The sequence below is a fragment of the Arachis hypogaea genome, chromosome 4, assembly GCF_003086295.3.
Source record: "Arachis hypogaea cultivar Tifrunner chromosome 4, arahy.Tifrunner.gnm2.J5K5, whole genome shotgun sequence".
Classification (NCBI taxonomy): Eukaryota; Viridiplantae; Streptophyta; class Magnoliopsida; order Fabales; family Fabaceae; genus Arachis; species Arachis hypogaea.
This window is the reverse complement of record NC_092039.1, coordinates 3,892,793-3,909,898: the sequence shown is the minus strand read 5'-3', so window position 1 is coordinate 3,909,898 and position 17,106 is coordinate 3,892,793. Positions and strand designations below refer to the sequence as shown.

Here is a 17,106-nt window from a genome sequence, read left to right as displayed (position 1 = left end):
TAACCCAAAATAAGACAACATGCACAAAATACCCAACAGAAGACACAAAAGACAACATAACCTAAAATAAAGCATATCCCATTTTCCTTTTCCTAAAGCATTCCTCATTTTCTTGGAGGCAACTTTGCCATTAACTTCAGTTTCTTTGGAGAGATGTGAGGTGCTCCAGAGAGCCTGGAAGAGAAGTGACCAACAGGTTGGCTTGAAGATGTGGTAAGGGTAGGCTGAGATGAAGGAATAATTGTGGTGGCTGGCTGTGATGAGGATGAAGGAGGTGTTGAACTTGTTGGGCTGGCAACCTTGTTGGGCTGTGGAGCAGGTTGGGTTGATGAATTGGGCTTAGTAGTTTCCTTGGGCCTGCCTCTAGGCCTTTTGGGCTGAGCTGCATTGTTGGATTGGGCTGTAGAGGGTGGCTGAGTTGCTGAAACAGCTTTCCTTTTGGGCTGGGAAGAGGCAGTCTTCCTTCCTCCCTTGGCAGGTAGATGGTTTGTCTTGGTGCTTCCCTTCTGCTGCTTTCCTTTGTTCTTTGACTGCTGGGTCACACAAACAAATACAATTTAATAATGGGATAGCAACAATAGCTGAGACTATAATTAATAGAAGAAAGACAAATTAAAAATCATACCAACTCCTCAATAGGTTTAGGGCATCTGCTTCTTTTGTGCCCAACAGATCCACACAAAGAGCACCTTTGCGTCTCTCCCTTCCTTGATAGTTGAGTGCGGCTGCTCTGCTCTTCATCTCCAGGAGCTGCTCTCCTCTTTTTCACTGGCCTGTGACTAGGCCTTCGATAGAGGGGAGGCATAACATCAGGGTGTGCAGTCCTCTCCCAAAGATCTACTCCATTCAAGGGATGTATGATTGAGTCATAGCACCTCATGTAAGCTTCTCTCTTATAACACCCAGCCACAAAAGGTTCTATGTCTAGTCCCTTGAACTTGATGCAACTGATAGCATGGACACAGGGTATACCACTCATCTGCCAAATTCTACATGAACATTCATGGGATCCTAAGTCCACCGCAAACTTCTCTAATCCGTTCACCACTTCATACTTCGAAGCTGTAGACCAGTATGGTCTCCAATCCCCAGCTGACCTAGATCTCTTCTCCAACCTGAATCTAATCCTAGGAAGAGTGTCCCTAAATAATTTTGTGCAAGTTCTCTATTTTCTGCCCACCTAGTCATTAGTTTTACCCTTATTTTCTCTAACATGGTGACTATAGGTTTCTCTCTAGCATCAACAATGGCAGAATTAAAGCTCTTGGACATGTTATTAACCAATGTATCTACCTTAGAGTTATAAGTGGACCTAGATCTAGACTAATACCTAGGAGGGATAGCAATTAGATACCTATAGGCCTCCTGATTCACAGCTTTCACCTCGGCCATGTGCCTCTCCCAATCCCTCCAGTGAGTTGCCTTAGCACACTTCCACATCAGTTTCTTCAATTGTAATCCTGGAAACCTCTTTCTGAAGTTGCTGTACAAGTGTCTCACACAGAACCGATTATCTACACCAGGTATAACCTCCTCATATGCTGGCAATAGACCTTGCACGCATGAAATCAAGGAAATTGTAATTAGGGAGAATTGAATGGAAGTGATTCACTCTATAAATTTAGTGTACTTTGCTTACTTTTTGTTGGTCAGACATGAAGGTAGATCTTCCCATCTTATCCAGCCCAACATCAGATGCAAGCTGACTTAGAAACCAACTCCATGAGTCCTTCGTCTCGGCTTCCACAACCGCATACGCAATCGGCAGCATTTGGTCATTGGGATCCCACCCAATTGCAGTTAGCAGCTGTCCTCCCTGGGGTGTCTTCAAAAAGCAGCCATCTAGGCCAATGAAATCCCTGCAATGCTGGAAGCTCTGCTTGCATGCTTCCAAGCACACATAGATCCTCTGAAAGATGCAATAACTGGTCCTTGATGATGCTGGTGCTTCACTGTCAAGATCTGGGGACCTCTGCACTTGTATGCGAACGAAGGATCCTGGATTTGTCCTCATCAGCTCCTGTCCATAATCGTAAATTCTTTTATACTGCTCTCGGAAGGTTCCCTGAATTTGATCAAGTGCAATCTACTTGGTCTTAGTGGCCAGTGACTTAGTGACAGTCAAGTTCCATTTCTTCTGTGCCTTCGAAACCAACTCCTTTATTTTCACCTTCGGATTTGACTCAACCTTCTTCTTAAACGCCTTGCCGAGCCATTTCGAATGTAAGATCCCCACCCTGTGTGCTTGTGTGCATGTGTGTGTCAAGTTCATGCTGCGTAGCTGCCAAGTTTCCTCACCCCTGACCTTTGCAGCATACACCCAGAAAGGACAATCACCCGAACAAACAGCCCTAACCCTCTGCAAGTCACACTTCCTAAACCTGATTGACCTTGCCGTATGCACAACATAAGCAGTTACAGTGTCCTTGAACTCATCCCGAGATGCATACAAAGTGCCAACTTTCCATTTGTATTGACTCATATCTTTCTGAAGTTTGTGAACTGGAAATGTGAAGCCCTCATGCTCTGAATCAGACCCAACCTGGTGATCGAAATCTAAGTCATTACTGTCTCCTCCCTCAACATTCTCAAACTGCTCATTTGCACAAGCATTCTTATTCATAGCACTAGGTTTTTTACTCATCACATTCACATCTTGAAACCCACTTACCTCAGGATCAACATCATCATCACTATCAGTAAAGTGCACATCATCTTCACTATCGTCCTCTTCCCCAGATGGATTGTACTTCGAATCGAGACTGCCACTGTCATTAGATTTATCATACCCAACTTCATTGTCGTCCTCTGCCCCAGAGTCAGCAGCAAATGGTTCAGATTGCTTTTCCCCCTCATCTACTCCCCCATACGGAACCAGCTCCTGCCCTTCACTAATGTCACCCATCCCATCTTTATCCCTAACATCAGGAAACATCTCTTCATCCTGAACCTTATGGACAACATATAAATCTACATGGTCTCTCAACTCTGCTATTCGACACATCTCAATGGAATCCGCATCAGTTTTAAACAATTTCAGATTTTTCTCCATATCTTCAGTAACTGGATCCTTGAACCATAATGATGGAATATTCTCCTCGACGTAACCAAGTTGCTTTAGCTCAGCATACGCTTTAAATACAGACCACCGATCACCGTCAATCTCTTCTATCACCGTTGTTTCTCCTCCCACATACTCTAATGGACCGTTCTTATACGTAAACCATCCTCCATGGTAAACCTTCACTCTAAAATAACCCATCCTCTTCTACCACACCCTGAAACAGAGTACAACAACACATACACATTAATATAGAATATGAAATAGACGGACCTACCTAATCCCTACTCTCCACATACATGGCCTCATTCCAACGATAAACACATCCCCAAACCCTAAGTTATCTAACCCGAGAATACCTACTACAGCGAGAGCTACCAAACTGAAAAGAAGGAACAAAAACATACCTACTCAAATCCTATCGGTAATGCTCCAGCGACTCCTCACGTCCCTTTCTTCCAGTTCCTCGATCTCGCCTCCTATCTTCAGTTTTAGTCCATTAAAATCTACGGTCTTCTCCGATTCTGGGTTAGGGCACAATGTATTGATTTCCTTTACGAAGCCTTGTGAATAACAAACCAAGCGTTGTGAATAAGAAATGTTAAGGGTTTCTCATCCAAGGAAAGAAACCAAGCGTTTCCCGCGAAATGAAAAGAGTATAATTGTCACTAAAAAGAAAATTTAATTACAAAGGACGAACTTAAATACAAATGCAACATTAAGGACGACTTTAATGACAAAATAACAAGAGGGACGAATTCGATTCTGGCACTAAACTTAAGGGACCAAAATCGTACTTACCCCTTAAAAAAATAATTTGGCTAGAAAATTTAGCATACATTAATGGAAAATAATGTTATTTTGGTATGTAATATTTAATGTTATTATATCATTTAACCAAAAAATGTACGTGTTGATAAATTTATCAAATGATATTAGAATATATTTTTAGATAATAAATAATAAACGTTATTTTTGTATTAAATTATTAGATATATTTTAATAAAAATATAGAGAATTAAGACATATTAAAATTTTCAAGAAATTAATATTTAAGATTTATTCTGATATTTATAAAATATCAACTATCGACTATACCCCACCAAGAAAATATTCTTGATCAAGAAAAGGAAAACTTTTCTTAACTACTACTCTAGAGTTTAATGGTAAAAAATTTAAGTCACAAAAATCTTTTAATATTTACTCATCAAATTATGTTTTGAAATTTAGTTATTACTTTCACGTGCTTTTATGTAATGGATTTGAGTAAATAGTAATTGAAAATTAGAAGTGAGACCGGACAAATATACTTGTTTGAGAATTAATTAAAAAGTAAATACTAAACATAAAAGAGAGTGCTTCAACATGTAACATGGTTAACCTATGGTTTTCAATTCTGGTAAATAATCAATGAATCATAACCTCATATATATAAATCTATTAGGATATAAGTTTGGTGACATAAGTCATTTCCATCCTTAACAAACTTACACCATATGAACATTATTACACAGCTGTGATGATCTGATTTGAAGGTGAAAAGGTTAATTAGGATTAAATATAGACAACGAGGAATCATGAATACAAAAAAAAGAACATATGGGCCAGCCATAATCTAATAATTATCTTGGCCTGAGTGATTCCTAGTTCAATGCTAATTAACCTTATTATGAAGAAATGAAATAAATTTAAATACTAAAATTCGGTTTCTAATCTAAAAAATATTTTTTAAATGTATCACTTTAACTAAATTATTTAATATAATATTTATTTATATTTAATTATCGTCTTTACATATAAAAATATTTTTACATAAATAACTAACTATTTTTTAGAGGACCATGCTTAATTATAAGGAAGCTACTTAGATAAAGATGTTAAAAATATTTTTTTAAAAATATTTTTAAAAAATTAAAATTTAATACATATAATCAATTAAATTATATTATTTTTATTAAAATTAGATTGTACAAATCAGTTTAACAAAAAAATTAATAAACTAAATTTTGAATCGATATAAATTAATATTTTTTAGAATTTTTAAAATTAATATATATAATAAGAGTATTTTAGTCATTTTATATAATAGGAGTATTATAGTTATTTAAAAAAAATATTAATTTAGACCAATTTAAAATTTAATTCACTATTTTTCGATCAAATTAATTTGTCTAACTTAATTTTAGCAAAAATAATACAATTTAAATGATTATATATATTAAATTTTAATTACTAAAAAATATTTAAAAAAAAGCGTTTTATACATCCTTATGGATAACACCCCCATTTATATTTAATTAGATCCAAACATACATTACTTTTCAAAGGATAGTGCTTTGCTACCAAACTAAGACGGCAAAGGCAAGCAAGAATAATTGCGGAAGAAGAAGAAGCCGCCGCCAATATATTTAAAATGTGAAGCAAATAATCTTAGCCATGACACACTATATATGATGAAATTTATGTAATTAAATAAGGGCGTATAGACATGGTGTGTGACATTCAGAGTTTCATACTGACGATATATTGTTTGATAGAAAGCTATTAATTAATACACATTATTTGGGAAACATTAAGCTATGAAGGATGATAGTTACGTTCATCGTTTTTTAAATATTGAGCACTTGATATATAATACTAACATAGTCAATTAAACACCAATGAGGTTTTGGTTTAACACAAAAAATCATGACCTGTTGTTAGGTGATATTTTTTCTGTTAAGCCACGTAACCAAGCCCAAAGCATGGCCCTTGGTTCTGTCATATCTAGCAACACATCGTCTTGCTTCAGTTTCTTGTTCGCCATTTATTTGTCACTTGGCAAGGAATAAAACAACATTCTTCTGCTTATTATTTTAATGTTTTTTTTTATAAATTATATATATATATAGAAATAGCAAGTGTGAAGAGTATAGGAATTAGTCTCAGATTGAAAAACAAATGAGATGTTTATAAAATGAAAAATTTATTAATTTAATATTTGAAAGTTTTGAGTTAAATATGGTATTTTTTTATTCTCTTACTTGATCTTTTTCCGAAATGTCGATAATATTTTTGTTTTTGTTGTTTAAATTTTTATTTGTTCTTTTATTGTTCCACTTTATTTAATTGAACTCTTTTATTAAAAAAAAAAGTTTGAAGTAAATTTTAGCGTAAATCATAGCTCCATCTAAAAGGAGATAAAATTTCTGCTTGCATTAAGTAGGATTCAAACCCCCAACACTTGCTTAAGTCAACAAGTGACCTAACCACTCAACCAACCGAAGTTGGTTTGCCCAATAGTTTCTTTATTACTTTTTTTTTTACGGATATGGTTTCTTCCATGTTCACCTTATTTTTTTGGGTATACGGGCCTTCGTTTAACTTTATTTTGGGCTTTGCTTTTACTTCTCCATTGTGCATCCCAAAAATAATAAACCCGTTCGTTCACTGAAAAAAACACGCGTTCTAACTCCAATATAATTGGATTGTTTTGGTCAACGTATAAATATTTTCTCTGTTGATAATCAATTTTTTTAAAGAAAATGTAAATAAACAACTATATTTACATTCTATTTTTGGTCAAATCTTTGACATTTTGATAGGATATTGACGTTGACGTTGACGTTGACTGTGTGATATAATAAAAGTAAGATAACCGTTTCATGAGAAAAAGCCATGGCGGAATCAGCGTGTCTTGAGAATCCTAAAATCACAAGCCTGATCTCGAGAGTTGGAAGTTTGCAAGAACTGGGAGGGGTAAGATGCTACATCACTGGATCCGATAACTCTAAACGTGCTCTCATTTTTGTTTCCACTGTAGTCGGTAATCCACAATCCCATCATCTTCAATTATTATGGATGTTCATGTTAATTTTGATTGATTGATTATATTGCTTACAATTTAAACTCATGATCATGTTTAATTACTGGTTGGTAATAGTTTTTGCTTCAAGATTAATTATGGTGGAGATTCTGATGCTTTTGTTCTTTAAATTATTTTTGCAGGGTTTGAGTTACCTAGTTTAAGGTGGGTGAAATCTTGTATACTGTTTCAGTATTTCACATTTCCTCATTTTGTTGTTTGGAAATTGTTCTGGATTAAGTGGCTAAACATAATCTCTAGAACATAATTGCAGATTGTGACTAATGATCTTATGAATGTAGTATGAAGGAAATGGGTTGTAATAATAAAAGGAAATTATAGGAAGGAACTAGATTGGGGAATTCTAGCAGTACAAGCTTACAAGTTCTTTTGAAATTTCAATTGATTACAAGGAGTATTTTGGAATGATTAATATAATAATATCAGGTAGTAAAATGTACATATACTTTGAGTCTGTGAATTTAGAACTGTATCTCCTTGCTGAACTCGTTCAACTAAATAAACTAGTTTGTAGTATTCTCCTTTAATTTTCAGCTGATTTAGATTTGACATTTTCTCATTGCAAAGGGAACTAGCAGACAAGGTAGCAGCAGCTGGATTCTTGGTTGTAGTTCCTGATCTTCTGTATGCTGACTACTTTAGTTATGATCCTCAATTTGATAGAGAAGGATGGTTGAAGAAACATGGAGAGGTTAGTTGTAACTTTTACCATTAGAACATGTTTATTATGTAAAGCAAAATCCAAAAGTTGAATTTTCTGACCATGCTTTTGACATGTTTGTACTTTTAGGCTAAGGGATGTGAAGACACCAAACCTATTATTGCTGCTCTAGAGAGCAGAGGTGTTACTGCCATAGGTGCTGCCGGTTTCTGCTGGGGCGGTAAGTCATCTAACTTACCAGAAAGCATTAAGATCTCTTATCTCTTTCGAAGAAATTTTCGAAAGTAACCATTATATAGATCGCATTGAATAATTGAATGTTTCAATTTTGTTCCAGGGGGTGTGGTTACAAGATTAGCAGGTTCTGGTAACATTCAAGCTGCAGTTGCATTGCATCCAGCTCGAATTACACATGATGATATTAATGGTAGACTATTGTTTCTGTCATTCCAATTCATAGAAGGAAAAGATATACCATGGTGATCATTCTAAATTATAACGATGTTTTCTTTTTCTCAGAGGTAAAGGTTCCTATTGCTTTATTAGGAGCAGAAGTTGACCAATTTTTACCACCAGAACAGTTGAAGCAACTTGGAGAGAAGCTGGCTTCAAAACCAGAGGTGATAACTGATCTTTCAGCAAAAAATGTGATTTTCTAACTAAATAAGCTATATAACAAAATCCCCTAGATGTTCAAACATTTATTGTTAAGAACTTCACTCAACAAAAAGCTTCAAAGGACAATGAAGCATTTTGTTTGCTTAGTAGATTACCATTTTCTCACTTTTTACATGGATATTCTGGCTACAATATTCATTAGCAGAAGTATGGATGACCAAAAGTTATTCATTGTTTATAATTTTTTATAGTTTGAGAGCTATGTGAAGATATACCCAGGAGTTGCTCATGGATGGACTCTGAAATACAATGTTGAAGATGAATCAGCAGTAAGGAGTGCTGAAGAGGCTCATCAAGAAATGTTGGATTGGTTTACTAAGTATATCAACTGAAGTTTATTGTAACCAGTGGTAGATAAATATAACTATAAATCTTTGTTATTACTTACCAGTAATGTTGTTAGAAACCCTTTATAGTTTCATGAGTTCCATTCTTATTTGCTTATATTCCATCAAGTGGGATGTATTCGATTTGATAGATGGAAATCAAGATTTGATTGAAAATTCTTGTACTAGTGATTTCTAAATTGTTATAGGAACTCAATTAAACGTTTTGTAAGGATCTTTAGCTAAATTAAAACTATATACACAAAAAAAAACCTAAATTTAGCCTTTATAAACTAGATCAAATCATGAAATCAACCTTCTAATAAGGGATCAAAGTCCCTATTATGTTGATTAATTCCTTTCAGTTTCACATAACTAAATTGCAGTTTTATATTTTTCTTTTATACCGGGGAAAAAAATTGGTAGAAAATAATAATATTTCAAGTCTTTAGCAATTGCTTTTTCACTCAATCCATGAACGATAGACAGAGACACAAAATTGTGTTTGAGACATAGATAGAGACAATGTGTCCAAAGACACTGAATTAGTGTATTTTGTGTTCATTCTGACAGGAATGACACAGAGACACTACCAAGAGACACAACTTATTCTTTATTTTTTCTTTCATTATTCTTGTTAATTTTTTATAATTATATTTTTTATTATTATATTTTTAATCTCAAATTTTTTGAATGAAAAAATTGAGAATAAATTGAATTTTATAATTTGTTCTAATTTATCACCAAATAGAATATAAGAATACAAAAGTTTGTGTCTTTGTCATTTATGTCTTGTTCTTAGTGTCTTGTCAGAAACAAATGCAGTCCAAGGTACATGTAACATATTGCTCAATTAATGTTGTATCCTTTACAACCTATACACAAAACATTTTCCCTAAAGAATTGAAGATAAATAATCTGGATTAGCTATTTGTTTGTTATTTGGAATTTGTTTTCTGAAAGGATAAAACTAAAATATTAGGGACAGAAGCAAAAGATATTCCTATTTTAAGTTTTACAGAGATAAAAAAAAGGTTTTATAATCATGAATTTCATATATAATACTAAAAACTTATTGGTACACCTCTTTCCATTTTTGTTTCTTTTCCAGCACACATTAATATAAGAAATCTGACTATATAGAAATGAACAAAGCAATGACGTATTCAGTGACGCTCTTGTTTAGTTAAGAAAAATCTTACTAAATAGAAATGGCTTTTATATATAGTGCCTCCCATTCCCTGTTCTATTAATTAGCTTCATCATTAATTGTTTAGCATAGTTTAAAGTAGAGATGTCAAGTCCTCAGTGTTTTGAGAATCCACCAAACCTGAACTCAGGTGTCCATGGCTCAGGGAATATCCAAGAACTTGGTGGTGTTAAATCCTATGTCACTGGTCCCCATGATTCCAAGTTGGCACTTATACTAATCTCTGATGTATTTGGTAATAACATCTTCAATTTCTTATCCTTTTAACTTGTTTTCTTGTTTAGACTAATTGTCAAGTGTGTCATTATTTACATATATATGAAATTGTTTCAGGATATGAAGCACCAAATCTAAGGTAATTGAAAGTTTTCAGCACCATGATTTTTATTTGATCAAGCAGATGACTAAAGAATAGAATTGTAAGCTTCTAACTTAGTTGCAAGGAATGAACAAGTTTTGTCCAACAAGGATCTTAGCTTTTATGGTTTGGCCTTTATCAAATTTGCATGCTCTTATGGAACTAACTAGTTGCAATTAGCTTTGAGTTTGACACTCTTTCACTGATAAAGGAAACTCGCCGACAAAGTGGCGGCTGCCGGATTCTTGGTTGTTGTTCCTGATCTTCTGTATGGAGACTACTTTGATCTTGAAAATCCTCAATTCGACCGAGCTGCATGGCTACGAGCTCATGGGACGGTTAGTCTCCTACTCATACGCGTGCAATGTTGTTTTTCTCATCTATATCGAACGGATTTGGATCCTCTAAAGTTTGAAATTCACTTTAGAGAGTAAAGTGTGATCTCTCACCATTTATTTCATAGGTGGGACCAATAATAAATATGAAAGAGAAATTATTCAAGAGTAGAATATCAGACTTTACTCTCTAAAGTAAAATTCAAACTTTAAAGAATCCAAATTCGTATCGAACTCTAGACTTTTAAATTATAAGAGTTCTGATATCATATTATAATGTTTCTTAACTCTATCACTTGATATATAATGTTTAACTATTACAACTTGCTTATGAAAATATGCAATCTTACTATCTTTTCCTCATAGGATAAGGGATGTGAAGATGCTAAACCTTTATTTTCTGCTCTAAAGAGTAAAGGTGTTACAGCCATAGGAGCTGCAGGCTTCTGCTGGGGAGGTGACACATTTTCACTCTTTATCAATTAACAAAATAAATACTTTATTGGTGGAAACTCAGGTGTAGTCGACTTCACGTAAAGTTTATAGCTGAGAGCAGTTAGATAATTCGACTGATTTGACTAAATTTTTATCTATCAGTTCTCAACTATTAACTTCATGTGAAGTTGACTGCAACTGAGTTTTCACCTACTTTATTAGTCTCTTAACAAGAGATCTTGAGTTCAAAACTTTAAAAATAGGAAAAATTAAGACTTAATAAGAAGGGATTTGGAATAGAGTATAACTATAGCTTTAATTTGTTACAGGGGTGGTGGTTGTGAAATTGGCAAATTCCAGTGACATTGACATGAAGGCTGCAGTTATTTTGCATCCTGGTCCAATCCCAGATGATGAATACAGTGGTAAACTAAATTTAATTATATTATTTCTATCTTAAACAAATATTCATGGTGACAAACTTCTTCATTTATTTTCAGAGATCAAGGTTCCTGTAGCTCTATTGATGGCTGAAAATGACAATTGTTATACACCAGAGAAAGCAAAGCAAATTGGCGAGATGTTGTCTGCAAAACCAGAGGTGAGAATTTTAATTTAATTTCTTAGAAAACTCTCTCTCAATGAGAAAATGACTTGTGTATGTGAATATTGTGTAAACAGTTAGAGAGCTTTGTGAAGATATACCCGGGTGTGTCTCATGGATGGACAGTGAAGTACAAAGTTGATGATGAAGGAGCTGTGAAGAGTGCTGAAGAGGCACACCATGACATGTTGAATTGGTTTATCCACCATGTCAAGTGAAGATATTAAAACAAGAAATCGATTGGGATTGAGGAGAGAGTCTTGGATTTTTCTACTTAGAGTGGTGATCAATCATTAGAATAAAGAATAATGCTCTGGGATTAGCTTTATAATATGTTACTATTGTATATGTAATTTCTTGAACAAAATAATTTTCAACAGAAGAATGTTTGCTACCAAACGTCCAAACCATTGTTTTTGGGCACGGATGCATGCAACAAAATTTTTTTTCAACTATACTAAGTGTATATCAAATTAGTTATATATATAGAATTTATTTTAAAATATAAAACATATATTAAAAATATTTAAAATAATATATATATATATATATATATATATATATATATATATATATATATATATATATAATGTATACATAATATTTTAACGAGGAGTGCTAGAGGACCAGCAAATTTTGTAATTTGTAGTCATCAATTAGCTATCATTGATAATTTTAATGGTGTGAGATTTAATCCAAGAATGTAAAATTACTCACTTTACTTTTACTAGTTAAGTGTTGGCTAAATTTCAATAAAATTACTGGCCCTTAAACTTTTTCTATTTTTATTTTGGCTCTCTTATAGCATGTAACATAAATTGCCAATTTTACAAGAAGAAAGAAATAATCCTCATAATTATATCTTTATAAAAGGACCTAGTATTTTATTTATGTAGTGTCTTTTCGGTTGATATGTTTATAGTTTTGGGTAAAAAGGTACATGTATATTAAAATTAGTCGCCAAAGTCAGTCTTTAGTAAAAAATACATGTTAAAATATAAATACACATTAAAAATTAAATTAAACTACACAAGTATTTATACACAAATATATTGATAGCTGATTTTAATAGCTGATTTTAATGTACAAATAGTATTTTTTATATAATCACCAAAAAAAATAGTATTTTTTGTATAATTTTTTATCTATAATTGTGAATTTGTGATTAAATTTTTTAGAAAGACATTACTCGAATATTAAAAAATAAATACATAAAATTGTTAAATAAAAACTAAGATTCACCAATATTAGCAAATAACAGAATAAGGCTTTTCCGGAAAAAAAATAATTTTAATTTTAAAAATAAACGAACAGATGCATTTATTTCATCTTTCCATTTAGAAATAAAAACAAAATTTGGAATAAAATAAAAAATATTTGAATTTTTTAAATAAAAATAAAATAACAGAAAGGCCCATTAGGGTTGAAGCCCAAGAAGGCCCAAAACGTGTGAAGCCTCTTAAAAACCCTACGCAGAGTCCCATGCTCGTTTTTATACTCCGACTCTCCCAAATTTCGTTTCCTTCTTCTGCACCCGGCGCCGTTTCTGAGGTTTCTGTTTTACCTTGGTAAGATCTCTCTTCCTCTTCATGATCCGTGCTATGCTTACAAGTATTGAATCTCGTTCTACGTTTTCTTATATTAGTTTAATTTCACTTGTTATTTTATAGCCTATGATGCTAAGAAGGACGAAGAAGCCATTTATGGCGTTCGATTGTTTTTGTCACTATTTGCTTGTTGTTTTTATGTTGCATTTAGCTTATTTGAGGATACGCTATTATAAAAACCCCGCCTTTGATTTGAATCTTAGCTCTCTATTTTTTTTAAATTTGTTTTATTTTGTTATATAATCATGTTGATACATGTACATGTTTAGTTTCGTGATTTATGATACTTATAGTCTTACTGAGCTGATTAAAGAGCTAGTGTCTAGTGTGACATATCTTGTGATAAGGGATTAGTTACCGTTAAGATGGAACTTACAGTTTTAGATTGTTATGTAATGTTGGACTGTGCAATTTCAAACCTTTTGCTGGGAATGTTCCTTTCTTTTTTTCAATTTTAAATTTGGCTTTTGGTCTGCACAACCTTGGTTTGTGTCAATATGGTTAATTTTTTTATGAAATTGTTAACAGCGACAATGGTGAGGGTTAGTGTCTTGAATGATGCTCTCAAGAGCATGTACAATGCCGAGAAGCGAGGGAAGCGCCAGGTCATGATTAGGCCATCATCAAAAGTGATTATTAAGTTCCTTTTGGTGATGCAGAAGCATGGTATTTCCCAATCTTCTTTACCTCTTACTGACCACTATTGGATTCTTAAGTTTGTTTTATTTTATTTTTTTTATCTTGATTTGTTATACTTTTATGCCTGCTAGGGTACATTGGCGAGTTTGAGTATGTTGATGACCACAGGGCTGGAAAAATTGTGGTTGAATTGAATGGAAGACTGAACAAATGTGGGGTTATCAGTCCCCGTTTTGATGTTGGTGTCAAAGAGATTGAAAGCTGGACTGCTAGGCTGCTCCCTTCAAGACAGGTCTGCTTTTGAACTTTGGTTAATCTGTTTTGGTTTACTTGACATCTTGCTGTCCTTTGGTATCGTTAACAAAATACGTGAGATGAAATTGGAGCCTTTAAGACTTGTAGAGTTGGATCCAAGTTGCTTCTGTTTTACAAAATTTAAATTCACTGAGATAAGACAATCATGTGTTTTCACCTAACAACTTAAGTATTTTGGGTTAGATTCATGAAAGTTTTAGAAGTTAATTTGTGAAAAATACTCACAACTATTGAGTTCAATTTTGCATTATTGTAATTGTGAGTATTTTTTGTTCAAAATGTTGCTTAATATACATACATTATACAAATGAAGCATTGGCACTTTAGAAAGCATCCCATATTTGTAAATCTTTATTCACTATCCTTAAGTTGGTTACTTAGGATGAACCTTAAATATAGGCATATGGACAAGACCAATTTTCGTTTTCCATAGCGATGAAAATTGTCTAGTATCTTGGATTTGCTGTAACAACCAAAAGATCTCGTGTTCGGTGCTAAACGATCAAAGCTCCTAGCTTGAGATACTTATCCCTTTATAGTTTTGCGATGTAATACAATTTTGTGGTAAAATGCTTATGTCAATTAATTAATAATTTCCCTAGATATACTTTGATCACGTGTTTTGTATTGTTGCTCCTAACCATATGTTGTTTACAAAAATGTTGCAGTTTGGGTACATTGTGTTGACTACCTCTGCCGGCATCATGGATCATGAAGAGGCAAGGAGAAAGAATGCCGGTGGTAAAGTGCTGGGTTTCTTTTACTAGGCTAGTTTATTTTTGCAAATTGCACTTATTTCAGTTTTTAAGACTCACATGCTAAATGGAAGATATGCTAATCCTGTGTTAATGCCAAGTATATCATAGCAGGAGCTATTTTTCTTATGTGCTTTTGGTTTTGTTTAAACAGAAAACAATTTTGCTGCTTTATTTAATCAGATTTTATTATATTATTAAGGCTTATTACCCGGAATATTTGCCAATATATATTTCTGAATGATGTGTTAAAAGGAGTGTACTTCATTACCATATTACATGATTAATATTAATACACAATTTCTGTATTTTTTTTTTCTAAAAATAAATGGCCATTGATTTGAGCTCCAATATTTCTTCAATTCTGAGAAATATAACGTGCAAGGTGCAAGATTTTTAAGATTTCAAATAATCTGAGACAAACTCATGAACAGAAATGGTCAAATAGAGGTAAAGAAAATAGTTGTTTCGTATCTATTAAGAGGAAAAAGATAATAAAGAAATGTCACATGTTCAGTCACGACGTATACGTGATCAATTGTGTTTTGAAGTACATGTGGTTCCAACATTGTGGTTTGGACTTTGAAGCAACAGCATCAAACAACACAACATTTTTTCTTCCTTTTCCAAAATTGTGGACTTCACTAAGAGATGGAGATAGATCTGTTCTCCAACTTTGGAAATTCGAACTAAAGACATTTCATTTTTCGGAAGCATGAAAGCAAAGGGGACAGGTAAGGTATCTTGAGTGCTTGGCTGAAAAGAGGTTTGGGAATTTATGGAAGTCATCATCATAAGCGGAAAATAATAGTTCAAAGGAATTTATGCATCATGATCATGTCTTGTGGCCTGTGGGAACTTTTCATAAACGTGTATGGCTATAAAAAGTTAAAATCATAGGGATCTTGCTTGGCATGATTTAAATAGTTTAATTTTGATAAATTGATAGTATAAAAAAAATGCAACAAATGGAATATTATACAACCACCTCATAAAATTAATAAAGAACGGTGTATATATTTATAGATATGGATGAATAGTGCAATGTGATTTAGTCACGGATATATAAGTCCAGGTGATAACAATATGATAAAATATTTGCATGGATAATAATAACCTGTAAGCTCTGAAATAAAAGTCAATAAAAATTGGCACACTTTTAATGGTGTCTTTATTACAATAATAGTTCAAGATCAGAGTTAGACGGTTGAGTGATAAACTTGGTTGAGTTGATAGCAGCTAGCATGCATAAACAAAAACATGAGAGTATTTTGAGAAGAGACCTAAATGCAATTGACAATCACTTCGGAACTCTATGCCACTTGGATCAATAAAAAGGTCATCAGTAGCTTTTGATTTTAAAAACAGAATAAGATATAAAAAATAAAAATATAAAAATTAATGTTTTATATTTTATTTAATAATAAACTGAATATAAAAGAATAAATAATAAAAAATTATTTTTTTATACAAAATTTAAAATAAAAAGTATAATTATTAAAATTTGATATAATAATAAAAAAATTATGTTTTTATTTAATATTTTTATATAATATTTTTATTAAGGGTAAAGTATATTTTTTGTTCCTAAAATTGACTAAAAGTGTTAAAATTACTCATAAGTTTCAATTTATTTTAATTTTATCCAAAAAATTTTTAATTTGTATTAATTCTATCCCTAAGTATTAACAGCGTTTAAATCACTAACAGACGTTAGTAACGTGACAAAAAAAAAGTTCTGATGTGACCATTAGTATCTAAGTCATTTTTAAAACTTTTTTTAAATATTTTTTGTTTTTTTGTTTAAAAATTTATATTACAAAAATTAAATGAATAAAAATCTTAACTTGAAATCCTAAAATTTACTTTTTCATCTTCATCTTTATGTTCATCTTCTACACTCTCTGTAAAAACAAGAAATTCTAACTAATGGCTTCCCAAGGTTCTATATCATCACAAAAAAGCAGTTGGCGATGACACACGCTTACATGCAATTGTGGTGAACCTCTACTGAGATGGTCGAAAACATCAGAAAATCCCGGCCAGAAATTTTGGGGCCGCGTATATTTTGATGTAAATTTCAGTGCTTTTATTTTAATGTCTTCATGGTTTCTTTAAGTTTTTTTTTATATTGCAAATTGGGAAAGAGTATACTTTTTTTGCTTGGGCAGATGGAGTTGCATAAACAAAAGAGACTTAAGTTGTAAGATTGAAGATGAGAATTTTCACCTTAAAGACTAAATTAATTTATGCTAAA

The 17,106-nt window shown here is 32.7% G+C and overlaps 3 protein-coding genes across 3 annotated transcripts; all 3 read left to right on the top strand.

The window, feature by feature from the left end:
* Nucleotides 1–6,590: 6,590 nt before the first annotated feature.
* Nucleotides 6,591–8,768, top strand: LOC112795838 (endo-1,3;1,4-beta-D-glucanase-like). The gene is made up of 7 exons (XM_025838018.3): nt 6,591–6,866; nt 7,049–7,070; nt 7,494–7,617; nt 7,717–7,807; nt 7,925–8,014; nt 8,107–8,207; nt 8,457–8,768. The coding sequence occupies exons 1-7, from the start codon at nt 6,719–6,721 to the stop codon at nt 8,595–8,597; spliced, it is 717 nt and encodes a 238-aa protein (XP_025693803.1). The 5' UTR covers nt 6,591–6,718; the 3' UTR covers nt 8,598–8,768.
* Nucleotides 8,769–9,675: 907 nt separating this feature from the next.
* On the top strand, nt 9,676–11,932 carry LOC112795837 (endo-1,3;1,4-beta-D-glucanase). The gene is made up of 7 exons (XM_025838017.2): nt 9,676–10,036; nt 10,135–10,156; nt 10,371–10,497; nt 10,861–10,951; nt 11,259–11,354; nt 11,430–11,530; nt 11,611–11,932. Exons 1-7 carry the CDS (start codon nt 9,886–9,888, stop codon nt 11,749–11,751), a joined length of 729 nt encoding a protein of 242 aa, XP_025693802.1. The 5' UTR covers nt 9,676–9,885; the 3' UTR covers nt 11,752–11,932.
* A 281-nt stretch (nt 11,933–12,213) lies between these two features.
* LOC112795836 (small ribosomal subunit protein uS8z/uS8w) lies at nt 12,214–15,066 on the top strand. The gene is made up of 4 exons (XM_025838016.2): nt 12,214–13,101; nt 13,669–13,806; nt 13,911–14,071; nt 14,763–15,066. The coding sequence occupies exons 2-4, from the start codon at nt 13,674–13,676 to the stop codon at nt 14,859–14,861; spliced, it is 393 nt and encodes a 130-aa protein (XP_025693801.1). The 5' UTR covers nt 12,214–13,101; nt 13,669–13,673; the 3' UTR covers nt 14,862–15,066.
* Nucleotides 15,067–17,106: the final 2,040 nt, after the last annotated feature.